This window comes from Geotrypetes seraphini, chromosome 1 (genome assembly GCF_902459505.1).
Source record: "Geotrypetes seraphini chromosome 1, aGeoSer1.1, whole genome shotgun sequence".
NCBI classification, from domain to species: domain Eukaryota; kingdom Metazoa; phylum Chordata; class Amphibia; order Gymnophiona; family Dermophiidae; genus Geotrypetes; species Geotrypetes seraphini.
Genome location: NC_047084.1, coordinates 225,737,557 through 225,757,997, shown reverse-complemented (window position 1 = coordinate 225,757,997; position 20,441 = coordinate 225,737,557). Strand labels below are relative to the sequence as shown.

Sequence of the window (20,441 nt, the reverse complement as noted above, 5' to 3'; positions counted from 1 at the left end):
ATAATGTCAAAGTCATTGTAACATCGGTGGCCCACTTGAGATCAACTTCCATAGAGATTTGTAAAGCTGCAATCTGGTCATCTGTCCACACATTCACATCTCACTACTACTGCCTTGAGCAGAACTCCCATCATGACTGCTGGTTCAGTCAGACAGTCCTGAAGAATATGTTCAGTGTCTAGAATCTAACTCTACCCTCTAGGCCCATTTTTATTCTGTTCCAAGCTAGTTTCAGGTTAATCAGCTTCAAGTCTCAATATTTTGAATCCCTATTGTTCTAGTTGTTTTTGGTGAACCTTGTAGCTAGGGATTCCTAGCTAAGTGATACAAAGGCCTGCTTGTCCTTGGAGAAAGTGTAGTTAGTTACCTGTATTCTCACATAGCCTCTCATCTCCTCTTGGAGTTGTATTATTTGAGATATAAGACTGCTTGCAGATCAGGCGGAAAGGCGCATGCGTGGTGTGGCAATGCTACAAATTTCTAACATCTTGTTAGTAAGCATTTGCACCAGGCTCTGTTGGATGAAATCACCCAGCTGTGAGAATATCTGGCCTGCTGACCTCAGAGAACACCTCCTACAAGTAAGTAACTTCGCTTTTATAGTTAATCAAATTTATTTTATAAAACTATTACATTTGGCACCCTGTACATAAGACAACCCTTTAAGTACATTAAAATTCATAAATTTTATGATATGTGACAGTAATAAATCCAAAATATCTTCAGTAAAGCCAATGCAAACTAGGCTTTGTAGCAAATCTCTGCATCATACTGGTAGTTTTAAAGCTTCTGGTAAAGAGTCATTAATTTTTCAGTGGTCCACTGTATTGGCTAAGGCATTGCTATCTGCCACACTAGCAGAAGTCCAAGAAATAAGAGCTCTTCATACTGCTAGCCAAGGCCTTCTGTATCTTCAAATTGCTTTCTATAATGGCATGGGACCCATAAGATTGATAGCATTTAAGCAACTTGTCCATTATGGCATTAGCTTAACAACCATTTAAATTTTAATCTCCTAAAAACATTCAAATGACAACACAGAATAACCATAATGTGCATTTAGGCTGCATGGTCTCAGTTTATACCATAACAGATGGCAGTTTCTCCTTGTTGGCTGCCTATCACCTACCTCAGGCACACGTGCATGGACAGCTCCTGAAGAATCCGATCATGCTTTCCTGTGGATGAATATTTGCCCAGCCAGCTTGGGAAATTAGGAAACAGAGACATGTAACCTCTCATCAGTTCTCCAGGGATAACACTTGCATAAATGGCCTAAGGGTAAAAAAACCCACAAAATTTAGCAGGCTTCAATAATGGTAAAAGATGTTACATTTTTCATTAAGAAAAACCACACACACACACACAACAAAATCAAGAACACAGCATAACATAAAGCTGAAGAAATGAAGGCTCAGCAAAAATATAGAAATATCTTTCACTGAACAAGAGTGCTAGATGCATAAAATAACCTTTGCTTTAGAGGTGTTGGCAACCAGGGTTATGAAATAATTTGATCATGCTTAGAAAAGATACATGAGATAGTGGTAGGAGCAAGAGGTAGAGGAGAGATGGGAGTCAAAGAAATGGGGGATATACATATTGCATTAGGTACAGTGTTGGACAGTAATATATTACTTTTAAAAGTAATGAGTAACTGTAATGTCTAGTTACTTTATATAGTTACCATCCGATCTCTGTATCACTAAACCCATTCATTATTTGGCTGCTTCCAGTTCAGGTAAACTTCCTTTTGAGTGAAACAAGAGTGAAGTAGGAGGTGATAAAGATGGCTGAGTCTTCAACATTTAAGGGCTTCGTTTATGTCAATTTTTTTATTTAGTTAGCAAAAAACTCCCACAGCTTACCCCAAATTTCTTCTTCATACTAGGTATCCTACATTCTTTGTTTGTATTTAAAAAAAAAAAATTTCCTCCTCTCCACAATGGTTATCCAGATACTCGCTGGTGTCCGACCATTTTCAATATATTATGTTTAATAGTTAATTCTTATACTGCAACTTATGTTTACTTTTGCTTCTAACCACCTTGCACCTGTAATCACTGACCGCTCAGTGACCTCCTATCTATTTAATTTACTGTAATTCGCTGATTGTACAGCTATTCTTCATTGTGAACCACCTAGAAGTTGCAAGATTATGGCGGTATAGAAAAATAAAGTTATTATTATTATTATAATATGTATATTAGGTGCAAGTTGTATCTGGTAAGCCACAAAGCTGAGCACAATGAACTAAAAATAAAGTCACCACTGATTCATCAATACACTTAGAAAACTTATTTTATGTTTAGAACTCTGCTCAGAGACATGAAGGCTGATTACTCGGCCTCACCTACCAATCATTGCAGTGTTCAAAAAAAGATTATTAATTTAAAGTACTTATTAATGCGCTAGCCAAAAAGCTATGCTGAACATATAAATGCTTTCATGAGGTTTATAATGATGAAAGAAAACTTAACTTTGAATAGTGACTGGAACCAGATCTTTTCTCATGAATAATGTGGAGTCGGATGACAGCGGCGCCCTTGGGAGACCCTTGATAAAACACATTCGTGTGAAACATGTCGGGTCTGACTCCCTGGGTTTATGCTGAGATGAGTATATAAACAACTTTTACAATTTATATTATGAAAACTAAGAATTGAAGAGTCTTATAATATTTATTCTTTAATAAGTTCTTTAAACCGAATAAAAATAAAAAAATAAAAAAACTAAAAAATAGATGAATATAAACTGTTTCAAACCCGACAGCCAATGATGAAGCTCTCACAGTAAATCTCCCGCTTTTTTGAATTGAACATTGCGGTGGAGTGGTGGGGCTGAGGCGTCAGGTTTTCAAGAACTGATTATTTAAAATAAAATCTGGACATTCCCTTGATATACTGTACCACATGAAACTAAACATGTCCAAGACTGAGCTGCTCTTCTTTCCTCCTAATCCCTCCAGTCCTTTCCCTCCATTCTCTGTCTCTGTAAATAATATTGTTACCATTCTTGTCTCCTTTACTTGTGACCTTGGAGTTGTCTTTGACTCTGACCTCTCATTTTCTATACACATCCAGCAATCTGCTAAAGCCTGTCACTTCTGTCTCTGCATCGTCACCAAAATTCAGCCCTTCCTCTCTGATCACACTAGCCAGGCCCTTATCCACACTCTCGCAACCTCATGCTTAGATTACTGCAGTTTACTTCTAACAGCTGCCCCACTGAACCGCCTCTCCCTCCTACAATAACTCTGCTGCAAGACTTACTTCTGCCAACCACACTACACTTACCTTACCCCTCTCCTGAGATCACTTCACTGACTCCCTATCCTCCTTTGCATACAGTTCAAACTTCTATTATTAACTTACAAGTGTTCATTCTTCAGCTCCTCAGTATCTCCCCTCTCCTTATATGCCTCCTCTGAACCTCTCTCCTCCACTGCCAATTCCAGACTTCATTCCTTTCATCTCGCTGTCCCGTATGCCTGGAATAAATTACCCGAGTCTTTATATTACACTCCTTCCCTTGTTCAAAAGTAGGCTGAAAACCTACCTTTTTGAGATAGCCTTCAACTCATACCCCTACTCACCACACTATTTATTTAGCCCGTCCTCCCAAAGGAGCTCAGAAAGGGTTACAAGAGTACATTCATAGATGTGTAGGACAAACTCTGGTGAGGAATACAAACTTTAATACAGACTCTACAGTATTTACAGTATAGACAAAGGAAGTTTAGATTACAGCATTTACAGTGTAAACATTACAGAATTAAAAATGCATTTTAGTGGATGTAGGGTTGATTAAATTGCAGCATTTTCAGTGTAGATATAACATGGAGGTAACATAGCTTTTCTTAGCAGGTGAGAGCATCTTTGTTGTTAGAGAATGTAGTAATTTTGGTTATATTTGCAGTGGCATGCGAGTTTTAGTGTCTTTGAGATCCATCCGTCAGGGGTGTAGACGCGGGTTGTTAAGGGACTGCAGTTTAACCATCCCCACTAGCTGTAACCCCTACCCTGGTATCCTGTTTGTCTATCTTGATTGATTAGATTGTGAGCTCATAGCACTCTAGAAATAATTAATAGTAACAGTAGTAGTAATAGTACTGTTATTGAGAAAGACATGGGGAAAGCCACTGCTTGTCCTGGATCGGTAGCTTGGAATGTTGCTACTCCTTGGGTTTTAGCAACTATTATAAAAGTCACTCTATGTGTCTTTACAAAAAAAAAAAATCCATCAAATATTATTCAACTGTTATTGAAACTTATGCTCAGAGACATGAAGGTAAATGTGCCGCCTCAACACCCAATCATAGCATTGTTCAATACAGTGTCAAAATGATGATAATAGTCATTATTGAATTTATAAGAGCCAAACGGGCAATAAGCTTAACATCTTATATTGATGACTGTAAGATGAAGAAAACTTAGCTTTCTAAATTCACTGGTTCCACGTGACACGTCTCAGGTCTGCTTCAGGGAACCGACATTGAGTGACTTTTATAATAGTTTCTATATACTTTTTTGGTCACTCAACATTAGTGCTTTGGTGGTTATTTGCCCTTTTCTTTATTTTTGACTCCTTGGGTTTTCGCTGGGCACTGGGGACCTAGATTGGCCAACGTGAGAATGGGCTACTGGGCTTGATGGACCATTGGTCAGACCCAGTAAGGCTATTCTTATGTTCTTAGTAGTAATGTTGCTGCTGAATTGGGACTTATTTCTAAATGACAATTCTCGTAAAGTAATCAGTGTATCCCAGTTTCCTTGTATCAAGACAGTTATTGAAGTATAACATGGGTTTGCCTTCAAGTGTTCCTGTTGAAAGGCTTTTCAGCATGAGCAGACAATATGACTCCAAGAAGATGCAGAATGACAGAGTGTGGCACAGTGGTTAAAGCTACAGCCTCAGCACCCTGAGATTGTGGGTTCAAACCCAAGCTTCTCCTTGTGACCCTGGGCATGTCACTTAATCCCCCCATTGCCCCAGGTACATTAGATAGATTATGAGCCTACCGGGACAGACAGGGAAACATGCTTGAGTACCTGAATAAATTCATGTAAACCATTCTGAGCTTCCCTGGGAGAATGGTATAGAAAATTAAATAGATAAATAAACATTATGAAATGTAATTGTTCCTTTGTTGTAATAGGAACTGCTTTAGTTAAAGCATTAACAGTTGTTATAATATATGACATATGAGGGAGGGTAAATTTGATTATTAAAGAAATAGATCATTATATATATATATATATATATTATATATATATAATGAGGGGGGTACAATATTTTAGGATGATACGATCAAATTCAAGTGTAAGAATTCAAGTGTTTTTAAATGTTCAATTGTTAAACATCATTTACTGTACTTGATTTTAAGATATGAAATGAATAAATATTTTAAAAACAAAACCAGGTGTTATACTTCAAAAAGTACTTTGATGTGAGAAAGCTGCTAATGGAACTATTTCTAAAAGACACTTCAAAAACTGAACAAGTTTTGATTCTTTGTGGCATTGACACAAGAAGGCTTTGCTTGGTGCTGTCACACTGCTGAATATAGATAATGTTTGATTTCTGCACTGCTCATATGCTAGCTATTTTCTTGGCTTTTTTTTCCTTAATTGATGTTTTCTTTTATAATGAATGGATCTCCAATTGCTATAATTAATTTTATGTAATGTCAAAACAACTGTTTATGTCCAAGAATTAAAAAGAAACTAAAAATAACATATTACAGTGGTACCTTGGTTTACGAGCATAATTCGTTCCAGAAGCATGCTCATAAACCAAAATACTCGTATATCAAAGCGAGTTTCCCCATAGGAACTAAGGGAAATTCGCTTGATACGTTCCCACCCCCCCCCACCCCCCGAGGCCAGCGGTGCTGTTCTACCCCCCCCCCATGAGAACGGGCACTGCTCCCCCCGCTCACGAAGACCCCCCCCACGTGATCTGCCATCCCCCCCTCCACGATCCGGCATCTCCCCCGCTCGCGTCGCACCCCCCCCCCCCCCGGCCGCAATCTGGCATCCCCCAGCACTTACCCGAACACACTGCTTACCCTCATCTGGCACCAGCACCAACGCACAGGACATGCCGGTGCCGATGCTCGAAGAGCTGCGTCTTCTTGTTTGTTGGGCCTTGACCATCTGCGCATGCTCAAGGCCTTCGAGTTCACGCTCTCTGAGAGCTAATTAAAAGCATCTACTGGTACTCCAAGTGCTGTCCCATGCAGGAACCTAACCCTATTTTCCCAATAGGATCCATTACTCACTTTCCATGGTTTTGAGGCATAACATGTACTGCTAGAGCCTAACCTCTATTTTCCCAGACTCAGCGTTTCATTATTCGAAATTTTGCAGTTTACAAACATTTTAGGGAACCATGCTACTGTGAATAATGAGAATGGACTGTACCTGTAATATATATATTATTTTTTTATACAGTAACTTGCCCAACACACATTAGGTGTATGGTAAATGACAGCAGATAAAGACCTGCCCATTAGTTACATGCATTATAAATTCATGAATAAATTAAATTGTCCTCTTTCTTTCTGAGCCATAGACCATAAAGTCCACCTGGTACTGTCCTTAGGTTCCAAGTACTGGAGTTGCCGTTGAAGCTAACTCTAGCCCATCCAACCATCTTGTCATTTGTGGCTACATACCATAAAGTCTGCCCAGCAACATCCTCGTGTTCCAAGTTACTGGAGATCCCATCAATGTCCTCCCTAGACCATCCTATACCGAATTGCCATATACTGGATACAGACTAGAGAATGACACGGTGGCGGTTACCCGCAGCTAGCCTTTTTTCTGCTGATTACTCCTCTTTCTTTACAGCCTAGCATCCTTCTGGCTACAGCTACTATCTTATCACACTGTTTTATCACTTTTAGATCTTCAGACACTATCATCCCAAGGTCCTTTTTCTCATCCGTACACATTAGCCTCTCATCTCCCAACAGATATTGCTCCCTTGGATTTTTACTCCCCAAATGCATCACTCTGCACTTCTTTGCATTGAATTTTAGTTGCCAGATGTTAGACTACTGTTCTAACTTTTGCAGATTATTTTTCATGTTTTCCACTCCCTTCAGCATATCCACTCTGTTAGAAATCTTGGTATTGTCCGCAAAAAGGCAAACCTCACCCGGTAACCCTTCGGCAATGTCGCTCACAATCATATTGAATAGAATCGGCCCTAGCACCGATCCTTGAGGCATTCTACTACTCACTTTTCCCTCCTCCGAGCGAATTCCAATAATCACTACCCTCTTGCGTCTGTCCAGCAACTAGTTTCTAATCCAGTTCATCACTTTGGGTCCTAACTTCAGCCTGTCAAATTTATTCAAAAGCCTTTTATGAGGAACTGTGTCAAAGGCTTTGCTGAAATCTAAGTAAAATTACATCAAGCACACATCCACAATTGAATTCTCTGGTCCAGAGTCAAATAATTCAATCAGATTCATTTGGCACAATTTACATTTAGTTGCCTCAGATCTTGTAATCCATTAGAGTCTAAAAAATTCAGCAATGCTTCCATTATTTTTCCAATAACTGAAGTGAGACTTACCAGCCTGTACTTTCGCGCTTCATCTCTGCAACCATTTATGGTCATCTAAAGGAGAAGACAACTTGCACAGTGCTCAGCGGCACAGCTGTGGTATGGTCAACAAACATGCAGTGGCAGCAGGCTTTGGCAAATTCTCAGATATAACTGAGAGGAATGGCAGGTCCACATGCATTGGCAGAAAGTTGACAGCTACATGTCCTAGCTAAGGACAAAAAGGAGGAATGGCTTCTTTCAGGCAATTCACTGTGCAAATGATAGCTGGGAAAAGTCCTTAACACTCTAGCTAGCAATAAGAATAATGAAGGATAATGGATAGAAAGAGAGAAATGCAGCCAATTATGCTTATATAGCTAACAGCTGGAAGATATCTTTAGCTAAAGAAACATACGAGGGGACAATGAAGTAGACTGGGTAGGTCCAATGGGCTTCATTTGCAACAATGACTATGTTTACAGAAACCCAATCAAAATGCACATGGAAAGCACATGGCTACTTTTCCTAGCATAATGAGTTTTCCAGCAATAGAAGTTTCTAACTGATGCTTTTTACCCAATGTAAAATGTTCTTCTTATGCTAAAGTGGCCCATGTTGAAATAAAAGAATTATTATGTTATAGGAATTATTACAGGAATGCTTTAGAGGCCTCCATATATTTTTGTGTTGTTCACTTATTTTTTATTCTTAGCAGTCAACCTGGCAAATATATACAGGCAGTCCCCGAGTTAAGAATGAATTACGTTTTTAAAGCTGTTCTTAAATCGGATTTGTATGTGACTCACAACTTGTAGATTTTAATATTCTTGCTGCTTACCTCTGCCCCCAGCTGAAAAAAGGGTCAACTGTCACTACCAGTGTTCCCTCTAATGTATAGCATACACAACCACACACTGTTCTTAATATGGATATGCATCATTCCTGAATCTGCTACAGAAGTGTAGAAGTCTATGCCACTGGAAATAGTGCTCAATGAAATCAAATGAAGCTGCAACCGCTTTCTTAAGTTTGAGTCGTACATAAGTCAGGCATCTGTAACTCGGGGACTGCCTGTATATTTTTTAAAAGTAGCAACAAGAAAATGAACTGTTTTTGTACTTCTTTAGAATTCTCTGCAAACTCCTAGGTCTATGATATCATCATTAGCTGACCATCGGTCCTTTAAAAGTCTGGCTGACTGTAGTGCATCCCCTTAGCCCTTCATGCACTATGAGTGTGCCTTATAATTTAAAGTAGAAGCATCATTTGTAGAAGAAGCCAAGATAGGAATTTATGTGATAGAGCGATATCTGTATGCATCAAATGATTTGAGAAATGTGAATTTCTTTAACCTGTTTTGTTTGAGTTTTATTTTATTACTATGTATAAGAGTAATGTTGCAAAGGAAGGGTTTAATATATGAAGGCTGATTCATAAATCATGGTAATTATTTTTTTCTATGACAATTTCATTGATCACAGCTCTTGTACCACATATTATGCTTTGATACCATATGACCCAACCAATGAGATCAAACAGAAAATCGATGAGATCCTACATGCTGCCAGGGACGAGCAAATTATCACATCTAAAGAATGTAAGTTTCTTACAAAAGATTTCCCCAGAGTACCCACAATCTATTTCATACCAAAAATTCATAAAACCTTAATTAAGCCACCAGGTCGGCCCATTGTAGTGGGCATTGGTTCGGTATTAGAACCAATATCTCAATACCTTGATAGTTATTTGAAATCATTTGTTCCTCAAGCTGAATCATATATCAAGGATTCTTCTCATTTTTTACAAATTATAAATCAAATTGCACAGCAAATATCAAATGAGCAGTTTTTCCTAGTAACAGCCGATGTTGTGGCTTTGTACACTAATATACCACAACAGGCGGCTGTTACACTAGTAGAATCCTACTTACTTAAATTAGACATAACTGATGGGAAAAGAACTATGCTGAAGAAACTGGTTACCACAGTTATAGGCAACAATTACTTTATGTTTGAAAATTTGATATTTCATCAAACGACAGGAGTTGCCATGGGAGCTACAGTAGCTCCCACGCTGGCCTGTCTATATATGACTCAGTTTGAGGAATCATTTGTGTACAAATCTCCATTTTTCAAGTACGTTTCCTGTTGGAAAAGATTCGTAGATGACGTGTTTTTTGTATGGGGAGGGAATATTGATGAATTGAAAAGTTTTTTAGAAGATATTAATCATAAAGATCTGAATATTACATTTACATACCAATATAATCAACATCAGATATCATTTCTGGATATCATGGTTCTTAAACATGGTAATCAGGTTTCTACCTCCCTATACAAAAAATCGTCAGATAGAAATTCGTTGTTACAATATGGAAGTTTTCATCCAAGAGCTTTGAGAAATGGCATACCCGTTGGCCAATTCTTACGCTTAAGAAGAATTTGCTCAAATGAAGATGATTTCAATAAACAAGCGACAGTGTTATATGAGAAATTTAAGGATCGTGGGTACCCTGGGAAAATAATAATAAGAGCATGGAAGAGGGCAAAGAATTGCCACCGTCCCTGGTTGATGTTACCAACTAATAGTGAAAGATCTAAGTCAGATACGGTATGTGTGATGCCTTACACCGGTAGTAGTAATGCGATCAAGCATATTATTTTAAAACATTGGTCAATACTTCAAAGTCATCCTTCGCTTACTCAAAAACCTAAATTCGCATTTTCAAGAGGACCTAATTTGGGCGAAAAATTAAAACACAAGAATTATGACATTTCCACTACACAGAAGAAATCTCACCAACCGTGTGGTAAATGTAAGGTATGTAAACATATCATGAATACTGCTCAACTAACAATCCCTTTTTCGGGTGGTCGTAGGTTTATATTAAACACTGATACTACATGTGACTCCAAAGGAGTTATTTATTACATTCAGTGTCCTTGTTTAAAAATATACATAGGACAGACGTCCCGCAAAATTAAAACTCGTATTATAGAGCATTTGAGCAGCATTCGTACAAAACGTATCACCGCCCCTTTAGTTCCTCATTGGTTGAGCGAAGCACATTCGCTTGAAGATCTTCAATATACGGTGTTATTACATATAGAACACTTTCAAGGTGATCTTTCCAAATTACTCATTCAGAAGGAACAGCGGTTCATCTACAACTGGCACACACTTACCCCCGATGGTTTAAATTCAGAGATAGACTGGCTCTTAGTATAACGTAATGGGGAGCGTCATGCCATTTTCTTGTTGATCTCATTTCCGGTAGGGTCCAATACAACAGTTCCGGTTTTTACCTATAAAATCAAAATTCTGGTCTCTGGAACTTAGTTTTCCCACCTCTGAGGTCTGGTCTATTCTTAGTGAGCCAACAACTGGTATGTAGACCTATTGATATTTTCTTTATAACGCTTACATAATACTTTTCATTGTAAGATTACGAGTAATCTACAAGATTCTATTTCAGATCTTTTAAAGTCAGATGATTTAATAAAGTTGACTATTGTTTTAATTGATTTTCTCTAGCACCAATGTCCCTCCCTGACGAAGATACGAAACCTGGGTCGGGGGGACAGGGACTATGAAGTGAAAGGCACACATTGAAAAAATCTTTTAAAAGCACATCACTTTCTTCATGTTTTGTTTGAACGAGGATTAACATTACCGACTACCACCTGGCAGAGATAAGTACATCACTCAATATAAATTACTCACGCTGAGAGTTTTTGGCGAATTCTAGGTGGTCAAGGGACAGTGAAGGCAATGATGGTCCCTTTGTTAACCTCGTTTAGGTGATTACACTTAAAACACTGGTTATAAGGTCTGAGCACTTCACATTTAAATTTAAATTTATATATTATTTAGTGTTTTTGTACAAGAGCTGTGATCAATGAAATTGTCATAGATTATCATCACAGAATATAACTTTATTCCTCCAGTGATTTGTTAATTATTTTTTTCTCTCATAATTGTACCAGCACTGGAAATCTAATATATATGTTTGAAAGCATGTGACATGTACTTCTTAATATTGCCACCAGATGAGAGAAGAGTACAGTGGTCTCTGGTAGGTGAGAAGCAAAAAAAATATGACATTTGAAATCATTGTTTTATTATGGCATACAGTGTATATATAACATGAACAACAAAGTACAAACTGTTTAACTATTAACATCCTTCAAATGTATTATTCTCCCAGGTTGTCTTGTGTATCTTTCAGTTTGTGAGGGACACACTGTGTATGCACAGTATTACAAGTCATTTCTGCAGTACCACCTGTGTCGTGCAGTACAGGAGAAATGCCCAGAACTATTGCACAGTACTATAATGCTACATGACAACACTTTGAAGGATGTTAACAGTTAAATGATACTCGAGGCCCTCTCCTACTTCGACTTCAGAAAATCTCTCAAAACTTACCTATTCACCAAATAAGACCCCTAGCGGCCCCACCCGCTCTCATTTCTCCTCCCCCCCAGCTCTCTACCCCCCTTTATAGCTTCTCTCTTCCCTTTCTTCTACAACCTCCCTCCATCCTCTGTCAATTTCGGTATTTACTTGTTACTTAATTGTTCTTTTATTTGTAAATCGTCTTGAAAACGTAGATCCCATTCTAATTGATGTAAACCGATGTAATTAACTTGTTACTTAATTGTTTATTTGTTGTAAATCTGCTTGAAAAAGTAGATCCTATTCTAATTGATGTAAACCGCCTAGAACTCACCGGGTATGGCGGTATATAAAAAATAAAATTATTATTATTATTAAATATACTCTCTCTCAAGCTGCTTGGTTTAGTGAAGCAGCTAACATTTTTTACTTTTTTGTTAATAAAACAATGATTTCTAATGTCATGTTTTTTGCTTCTCCCCTACCAGAGACTGCAGCACTCATCTCTCATCTGGTGGCAACATAAAGAAGTACATGTCACACACTTTCAAACATATATATTAAATTTCCAGTGTTGGCGCATTTTCAAGAGAGAAAAAAAATAGTTGCCATGACTTATGAATCAACCCTCATATCTTTTTATATAGGGAGAGAAAGGTATACTGGGAATTTCCATGCTGGACAGGTAGGTTGTCATAAGTTATTTGTAAGAGGAATAAGCTATTTAGATATTTACCTCTGACAACTGCAAATAAACAAGATTATCTTCAGCAAGGTTTAGAATGCCATTTAGAACTTCTATATGCGATATCACTGGGAAATAAAAAGAGATTAGGTTCTTACTTTGATAATATCTTTTCCAGTTGATAGAGATGGAATGCTGTGCTTGAGAGAATACTGTAGAAGATGTCAATCAAAGCTTTTCAACTCCTCCTCCTTCTCCATGGTCTCTGCTGCCCCCTTCAGTTTGTACCAAAGCTGGTGACAGACCTACAGAAGAAGAAGACATGAAAAGGAGGGATACGGAGAATTCCCCAAATCCAGGTGTCTGATCTGCTCAGATGAAGTTAAAACAATGAATGAAAAAACAGTAGTGCAATGAAAACATTAACAAGCCTCTGAGAGGAACAATGAATCCAAGAAAATACAAGTTAAGCAAAAAACATAAACAGCCTGAACATTTATAGAGCTCAATCATTCCTCCCTTGTAATCTTATATACAGCTTCTTCCTAATCCAAGAGTCACTCTGAATGACAGTGAAATCTTAGCTATGGAGATGAGCATTAAGCTTGAGTCACAAAGCATGCACATCAGATAAATTGTAGGACAGGGGGTTCAGCATACCATCTCTATTTGCTGGAAAAAATATTATCAAGCTAAGAATCTAATCTCTTTTTCTAGTGTAATAGGGTTAGTATGCTGAACCATAATGACATACGTAAGCAGTCCCCAAACTCTAGAGTGGGATAGATGAGCCTGCTCGTAGTACTGAGGACCTGGAAGCAGAATTCTCCTATGTGCTATGTCCACCCTGTAGAATTTGATGAAGGTATGAAGGGAAGACCAGACTGCTGATCTACAAATCTCCTCAGGTGAGATTGCTTGAGTTTCCATCCAAGCCACTCCTCTTGTCAAATGTACCTTCAAGGAGACACGCAATTGTTTACTGCAACCGATGTATGCAGAGGATATCGTTCTACAAATCCATCTAGAGATGGTGGCTTTGGAAGCAGGTCTGCCTTGTCTCGCTTGATTGGTTAACACAAAAAGATAAAACTCATTAGTCGCCTCCAGATAATGCAAGAGAACTTTCTGTTCATCCAAAACCTTTAAGACCTATGTTGGTAGTCTAACTTCTGGGTTGACATGAAACACCAAGATGACTTTCGATAAGGCAAAGGGAACCATACGCAAGGTCTCTCCCGCTTCTGTGATCCTGAGGAATGGTTCTCTGCACAACAGTGCCTGCAATTCTGAGATACTTCTGGAAAATGTAATTGCAAAAAAAAGAATGTACTGTATGCTAGTTTAACAGAGAAACCCCACTCACACTCAATCGTAAATCAACAGACAAAGAATCAAAATAATAATGGTGAATATGAAAAATGGAGAAAAACGGGCCTAATCCACGATTGGCCGGAACTGCACAGTACCCTAAGCCTCTCGTATCATTACATTACATTATATTATAGATTTCTATTCTGCCATTACCTTGCAGTTCAAGGCGGATTACAAAAGAGATAAAAAACGGAGGGTTACAATGGAAGAACATTTGTTCTTTCTAGAGAGATAAGAGTAGGTTATGTAGTTTCTGTGTGGCGGGAAGAGCGAGGGGGGAAGGACGGTAAGTTTGAAGTTAGGGCTGTTTCAGGAATTTCTTGAAGAATGTAGTTTTTATTTCTTTTCTGAACGTCTTATAGACTGGTGTCGTTATCAGTAGTTTGGAGATTTGGTTATCTAATATAGCTGCTGGAGTGGCCAGGAGGCCATCGTATAGTTTTTTCTGTTTTACTTCTTTGATTGAGGGGTGTGTGAATGGGATGTGTGTTTTTCTATGTCTGATTGAGGTGGTTGTTCAGGTAGGTTGGGCTGTCTCCGTTTAAGGTTTTAAATAACATATAGTAGAATTTAAATAGTATTCTTTCTTGGATCATCACTGGTCCAGAAAAAACCTCTGTACATATATATATATTCTTTCAATCAATCATTCATTTTGTAAGTTACTTTTCAAAAATTCTTCTTCTGGAGACCCGATCTGATCTGCAAGCTGTCTGAGGGGCTTACTGCAGGTTCTGCTAACAGGGCACCCCCCAGAAGCAGACAAGTTTTAAGTAAAAGTCTGTGATCTCCCGCCGAAGGATCACTCTCCCAGAGTGAATTCACAGCACTTGGGCAATACCCGTGGCACAGAACAAAATAAAAGACTAGAAATTGAGAAAAAAAGATTCACCAGCAGAAGAAACTGGGAGGGGAGTGTGCATAGAGGTGACCTAGGAAAGAGGGATGGATTTATTTGTAAGTTCTGCAGCCAAGGCTAGAATAGATGCAAAACCCTATGGTGAAGCTTCCAGAGATTATTGTCCAAGAACAGATTTTAAAGGCCCCCCCTCCCCCGATTTTCCTCACAGCTGTAACATGTACTGGAGATGTGCTGCAGCCTGCTTCAGCTCTTAAAGTAGCTGGATCTGGAAGAAGAAATCACTACCTCAATGTGACTGTTCCTCCAACACTAAAATCTTCGGGCTGCCTGACTAATCCTCAAATCCCCACAGACCTGCACACATGAAAGGGGGGGATGTGGAACGCAGCTGGCACCCTGAAGAGCCCCACTGAGCCCCCTACAGATGACTGACAGCTTGCGCTCAAACCCCTGTGACCCAGTAAGCAAAGCTCCACAAAAGTTTCTACAGGCTGGCTAGCAGGTACCACAGAGAGATTGATTGGCCTGTCAGCTGCAGACCTCTGTCTGCTTCTCCTCCACGCAGGCACAGCTTTCCTCACAATATTGGGAGCTCTGAGCACCGAAAGCCACCAAAAAATGTGAAAAATTTTAAAAAGAAATATACAGAGCAGATAAGAAAGACTCCTTCCGGCTCATGTGCAGAAGGAAAAATTGAAGGGGCAATAGATCCCTCTGGTGAAGAAGGAGGAGTTGAAAAGCTGGAATGGATTCCTTCTGCATGGCTTTCGAGTATGGGAAGAATACCCGTCCATTCAGAATGGCGCACCTATTGCCCTAGAACAGTGGTTATCACTATTTGGGAAAAAAGTAAGCCTTAAACTGCTTATCAATCTATATATATATGCCCCCTTTTTAGATAAATGAATTAAGAAGTTAAAGACTAATATTCAAAGCTCCTTTTATCTAGGTAGCAGCACCTATGAACTGAATAAGAAGCACTGAGCAGGGCTATCCATGGATTTTCAGTACAGTTATTTGGATAATGTAATTGAAAATCTGTAAGACAGCGCCAAGGTAGTCTGGAAGTGGAGTTTATCCAGATACTGGTATATTTAGTGACAGTATCCAGATAACTTAGGACAAGAAAAAAGGTGACCTAAGTTAATCAAATAATGGAGCTGAATATTGCCATTATCCAGATATTTGTGGTGATCCGTACCATAGCCAGATATTCAGTGCTGAATATCTGATTATATCTTTTAATGCTGCAGCCAGCATTCAAAAGAAACATCAACTGCAGAGTTTGAGTACTGTGCTGTTCTTTTATGATTAGCTTCTTGAATTCTTTGAAGGAGTACAACTGATTCATCCTTGCCAATTTGATTTTCATAAGGGTTATGGAACTGAATCATTCCTCTTAGCCATAGCAAATGCAGCTGACACAGCAATCAATCAGGCCTATGATTCACCTATAGTGCTCCTGGATCTGTTCGCTCTATTCAATACCATTTGCCAGCCTTTGTTGTTACGTTTGTAAGGATAAGAATAGCTGCTAAACCATGTGAATGGCTGGAGTGTAAAGTCCACCCCAATAAATGTTTTATGTAGTGTTTTAAAGGACTCAATTCTTTCTCCTCTGCTTTTCTAATGTTAATCTAATCTAATCTAAACCTTAAGTTTATATACCGCATCATCTCCATGAGAATGGAGCTCGATACTGTTTACAAGAACTTAAAATAGTGGGTAGAGAAGAAGAAAAAGGATTACATGAACTTATGTGTAGAAGGGGGGAGAGAAAGGGGGAGAGAAAGGGGGGAAGGATAGAGCTACAATTTGCTGAAAAGCCAGGTTTTCAGTTGTTTGCGGAATAACTGAAGGGAGCTCAGGTTCCGCAGCGGGGTGGTGAGGTCGTTCCAAAGACCTGTGATTTTGAAGAGAAGGGATTTTCCCAGTTTGCCGCGTGGAGAGGGGAAGGCTAGTTTAAGCCTTTGGGAAGTTCTGGAGGAGTCGGGACTGGAGGAGTTGAAAGACAGTGGGATAAGAGTCTGCTTGCATCACTCAATAAATGTTTCAAAGTCAGCTGCCATTTTTAAGCTGATAAAGGGGATGGGACTTGATATACCACCTTTTCTGTGCTTACAAACAAAGCAATTTAAAAATTTTAGACAGGTACTTATTTTGTTACTGGGGCTATGGAGTGTTAAGTGACTTGCCAAGAGTCACAAGAAGCGGCTGGGAATTGAACCTGCAACCACCACTCTTTATTACAGTGGGTTGAGATCAACAGGCTGCTAGATTGAAATTAAATCTTTGTTAGGCAGTTATGACAGAGTGGTTGGAATCTTATTGTTTGAAGCTGAATTCAGAAAAGACCAAATTGTGGGTAAGCTGGAGAATGGTCAGCTGAATAAAGATGTCTGTTGTTGGAGGGCCCGTCCTCTAACTGAACAATTCTATTTGATATTTAGTTGTATAATTAGATGTGGATATTATTTAAGAATTTCAAGTAGCAGCTATGGTAACGGTCTCCTATACCAATGTGCATTATTTGCAATGGACTTTAAGATTCCAAAGATTTAGCTACTCTGTTCACTCCCTTATTACTTCTCATTTCAAATAATTTAACAGCTTGCATGTTGGCTTCCTTTAAAAAATGATTTGCCGGCTTCAGAAAACTGCTGCCATCTGTTAGCATTTAGAATGGCATTCTGCAAACCAGTCAATGATCATGTTTCCCCAATTCTTAATCAGATTCACTGGTTACCTGTGGAACATAGACTGTTTTAAAGTCCTCTGTGTAGTCTTTAAGGCTATCATATCTGGCTGAATATAATTCCTTAACAGAACTATATTGCTCCCAACACCCTATGCCTTCCTCTTCAGTACTACAAAGACCAGCTTGCACAGTGATCTTAGAATTTAAAGGTAATCAAATGTAGTAGTTCTCTCTAAGCCCTGATTACTTCCCCATCTGCAGATGTCAGCCAGTGGTTCTGTACATCATGAAGAGATACTCTTCCTCTACATGGGCTTCTTATTAACTGTACTTTCTACTGGAAGGATGAAGCCATAATACAATTTTCAGGGTAAAAGATGCCAATAGAAGAAGTTGGAATGATGCAATGACAAAATGCTCCTACTGATCTGCATCACAAAATTCATGCTCTGTCATGCTATAGATAAGATCCAGCTTCTTCTTCCTTACTTAATAATCCCCCTTTAAGGCTACACAGAGGAATTCTATGGACAGTTTGCCCACAAATAATGCAACACAATACACAATGATCAGAAAACAAACAGCAGAGAGTGCTGTGGGACAACAAAGCTATTCTAGGACAAAAAACAGTGGCTTGATGAAACTACCAAGGGTTTCTTGTACAGGGTTGGCTCAACCTATGGACCAGGAGAGGCCCTGGCCCAGGGTACTGCTGATAAAGGTTGCTAAAATCTCAGTCCGGCATCTCTTCCTCTCTCTTCCCTTCCCTCTGCAGGCAGGGAGGGAGAGATGCTGGATTGAGGTTCAGAATTTTGTCACCCTTTATCACCAGCATTAGGGGGGAAACAAGATAAAGAGAGAGCTACAACTACTAGATCATGGATTGGTGGGGGGAGGGGGGTGTCAATGCAAAAGTTGGCTGAATGTGCAACAGTCCCTTGAGGCAGCCCTGTTCTTATACATCTATTTATGCATGTAACGGTTTTAAAAAATGCATACCTGAGTAGGAAGGAGATTCCAGGTTTGGCTACTACGGATCCGTCTATCTACCAGGTCACCATCACATATGCTATCTGCTGTTCTACTTAAAAGCAGTAAGTGTTTCTTCATATCTCCTCTACAAAAGATAAAAATAAACTGTTTTCCTGCAAAACACTTTTACTTTTTAATATACACAAAATACCCAGCACAACAGCCCAGAAATTTGTGCTGTACATGGTCACGTCTGAGATCCTAGCTGAAACCCAGCTTGGGCTGCTGCTTATCATATTGGATGGTTCTGTAGTTCATAGATTCTCAACTTCTTCAAGCCAAGTACCCCCCAAGTCTAACAAATATCAACCGAGTACCCCTGCCCTTGCTCCAACCCAGACCCCACCCCCCATAATAATAATACTGATTGTAATGCAATTTCTTCCATCCATTTTTCATATACACACAATATCATCTTATTAATACATAATGGTAACCACAAAATTTAAAAAAAACACAAAGCACACTGTACGCAGAGAAAATATAAATCATCATTTATATATATATTTTTTTTCAAACAGGTCAAGGTAGATGGCTTTAAATATGTAATGTCACTACAGTAACATCACTAAACTGAAAATAAAATCATTTTCCTACCTTTGTTGTCTGGTGATTTCATGAGTGTCTGGTTGCACTTTCTTCTGATTGTGCATCTAATATTTCTTTCTTTCTGCCTCCTGCACACTTCCTCTCCTCCAGACCTCATTCCCTTTGCCCAACCAACATCTCTCTCTGTCCCTCCATGAGTCCAACTTTTCTTCCTATCTCTTCCACCCCTACTAGCAGTATGTCTCACTCTCTCTCTCTCACTGTCCTTCTCTCATTCACTCCCTTGCTGCAAAGGGAGTGGGGAAAGAGAGAGAGAGATCCAGGGTGCATCTCTCCCAGTCCCTCTATTGCTACATCCAATATTTCTCCCTCTCTCATCCCCTAGATCATGTACAGCATCTTTCACCACTGCCCACCAGACCCATGCCCATTTCTCTTTCTATCACTCCTCTCCAGCACAATGCCACATTTCTCCCTCCATTACTATGTCCAACATTCTTCCCCCTTGCATCTCCTTCAATTTGTCCCTCTGTTCCATCTCCACCATCATATCCAACATTTCACCCTCATCCTTCTATTCCCCATGCATCTCTACCTTCTCTATGCTCAATTTTCCTTTCTTCCTTTTCCCGTGTGCACCATCTCTTTTCCTCTCACTCACTCATGTCCAACAATTCTCCCTTTCTATTCCCTTCCTCCAATGTCCCAAGTTAGTGACCCCTTCCTCCCTCCCTTTTGTGTCCCATGTTTATGCCCCCTCCCTTCCTTCTGTGTCCTGAGTTCGTGCCTCCCCTCCCTGCCTTTGTCCCAAAATCGTCCCCCTCCCATGTCTCAATGCACTCCTTCTGCTCCTCCCCTTTTCTCCCAGTTTATGTCCCCTCTCTCCCTTACTTGCTCGAGCCACACTCACTTCCTTCATTGCCGTCTAGCTGGGCTGCTCTTTCTGCCTTCAGTGGCAGTTGTTGCAGGGACACTCAGGCAGCGGTTCACATGTTGCACGTGGCTGACCTACAAGACCTCTGACTTCAGCGAGAAGGTTTCCGGGTCAGCTACATGCAGCGTGAAAGAACCGCTGACGTGTCCTTCCAACAAGTGCCGCTGAAGGCAGGAAGGAGGTAACTGGGATCCCCCACTGCCCCCACTGACATCGGAGGGAAGCCTTCTGGATTGTCTTCAGTGGAGGGCAGGAAAGAGGGATTCCCGGCGGTGGCTTTGGCAGAGGGGGGCAAGTGGGCAGGTAATATCATCAGTGGCAGCCAGTGCCACTTATCCCCAACAAGCGG

At 39.6% G+C, this 20,441-nt stretch overlaps 1 protein-coding gene across 7 annotated transcripts in view; it reads right to left on the bottom strand.

The window, feature by feature from the left end:
- The window catches only part of RFC1 (replication factor C subunit 1), a 363,193-nt gene that overhangs the window by 28,619 nt on the left and 314,133 nt on the right, over positions 1 to 20,441 (bottom strand). For 6 of the 7 annotated variants that reach the window (XM_033947362.1, XM_033947360.1, XM_033947358.1 and 3 more), the window contains 2 exons: positions 18,577 to 18,694; positions 1,130 to 1,275 (listed from right to left, as the gene is read on the bottom strand). In XM_033947362.1, the coding sequence (XP_033803253.1) occupies positions 1,130 to 1,275; positions 18,577 to 18,694 (264 nt within the window). Of the gene's footprint in view, positions 1 to 1,129; positions 1,276 to 12,701; positions 12,772 to 18,576; positions 18,695 to 20,441 lie in introns of those variants that run through there. The other variant, XM_033947364.1, reaches the window with a different exon arrangement.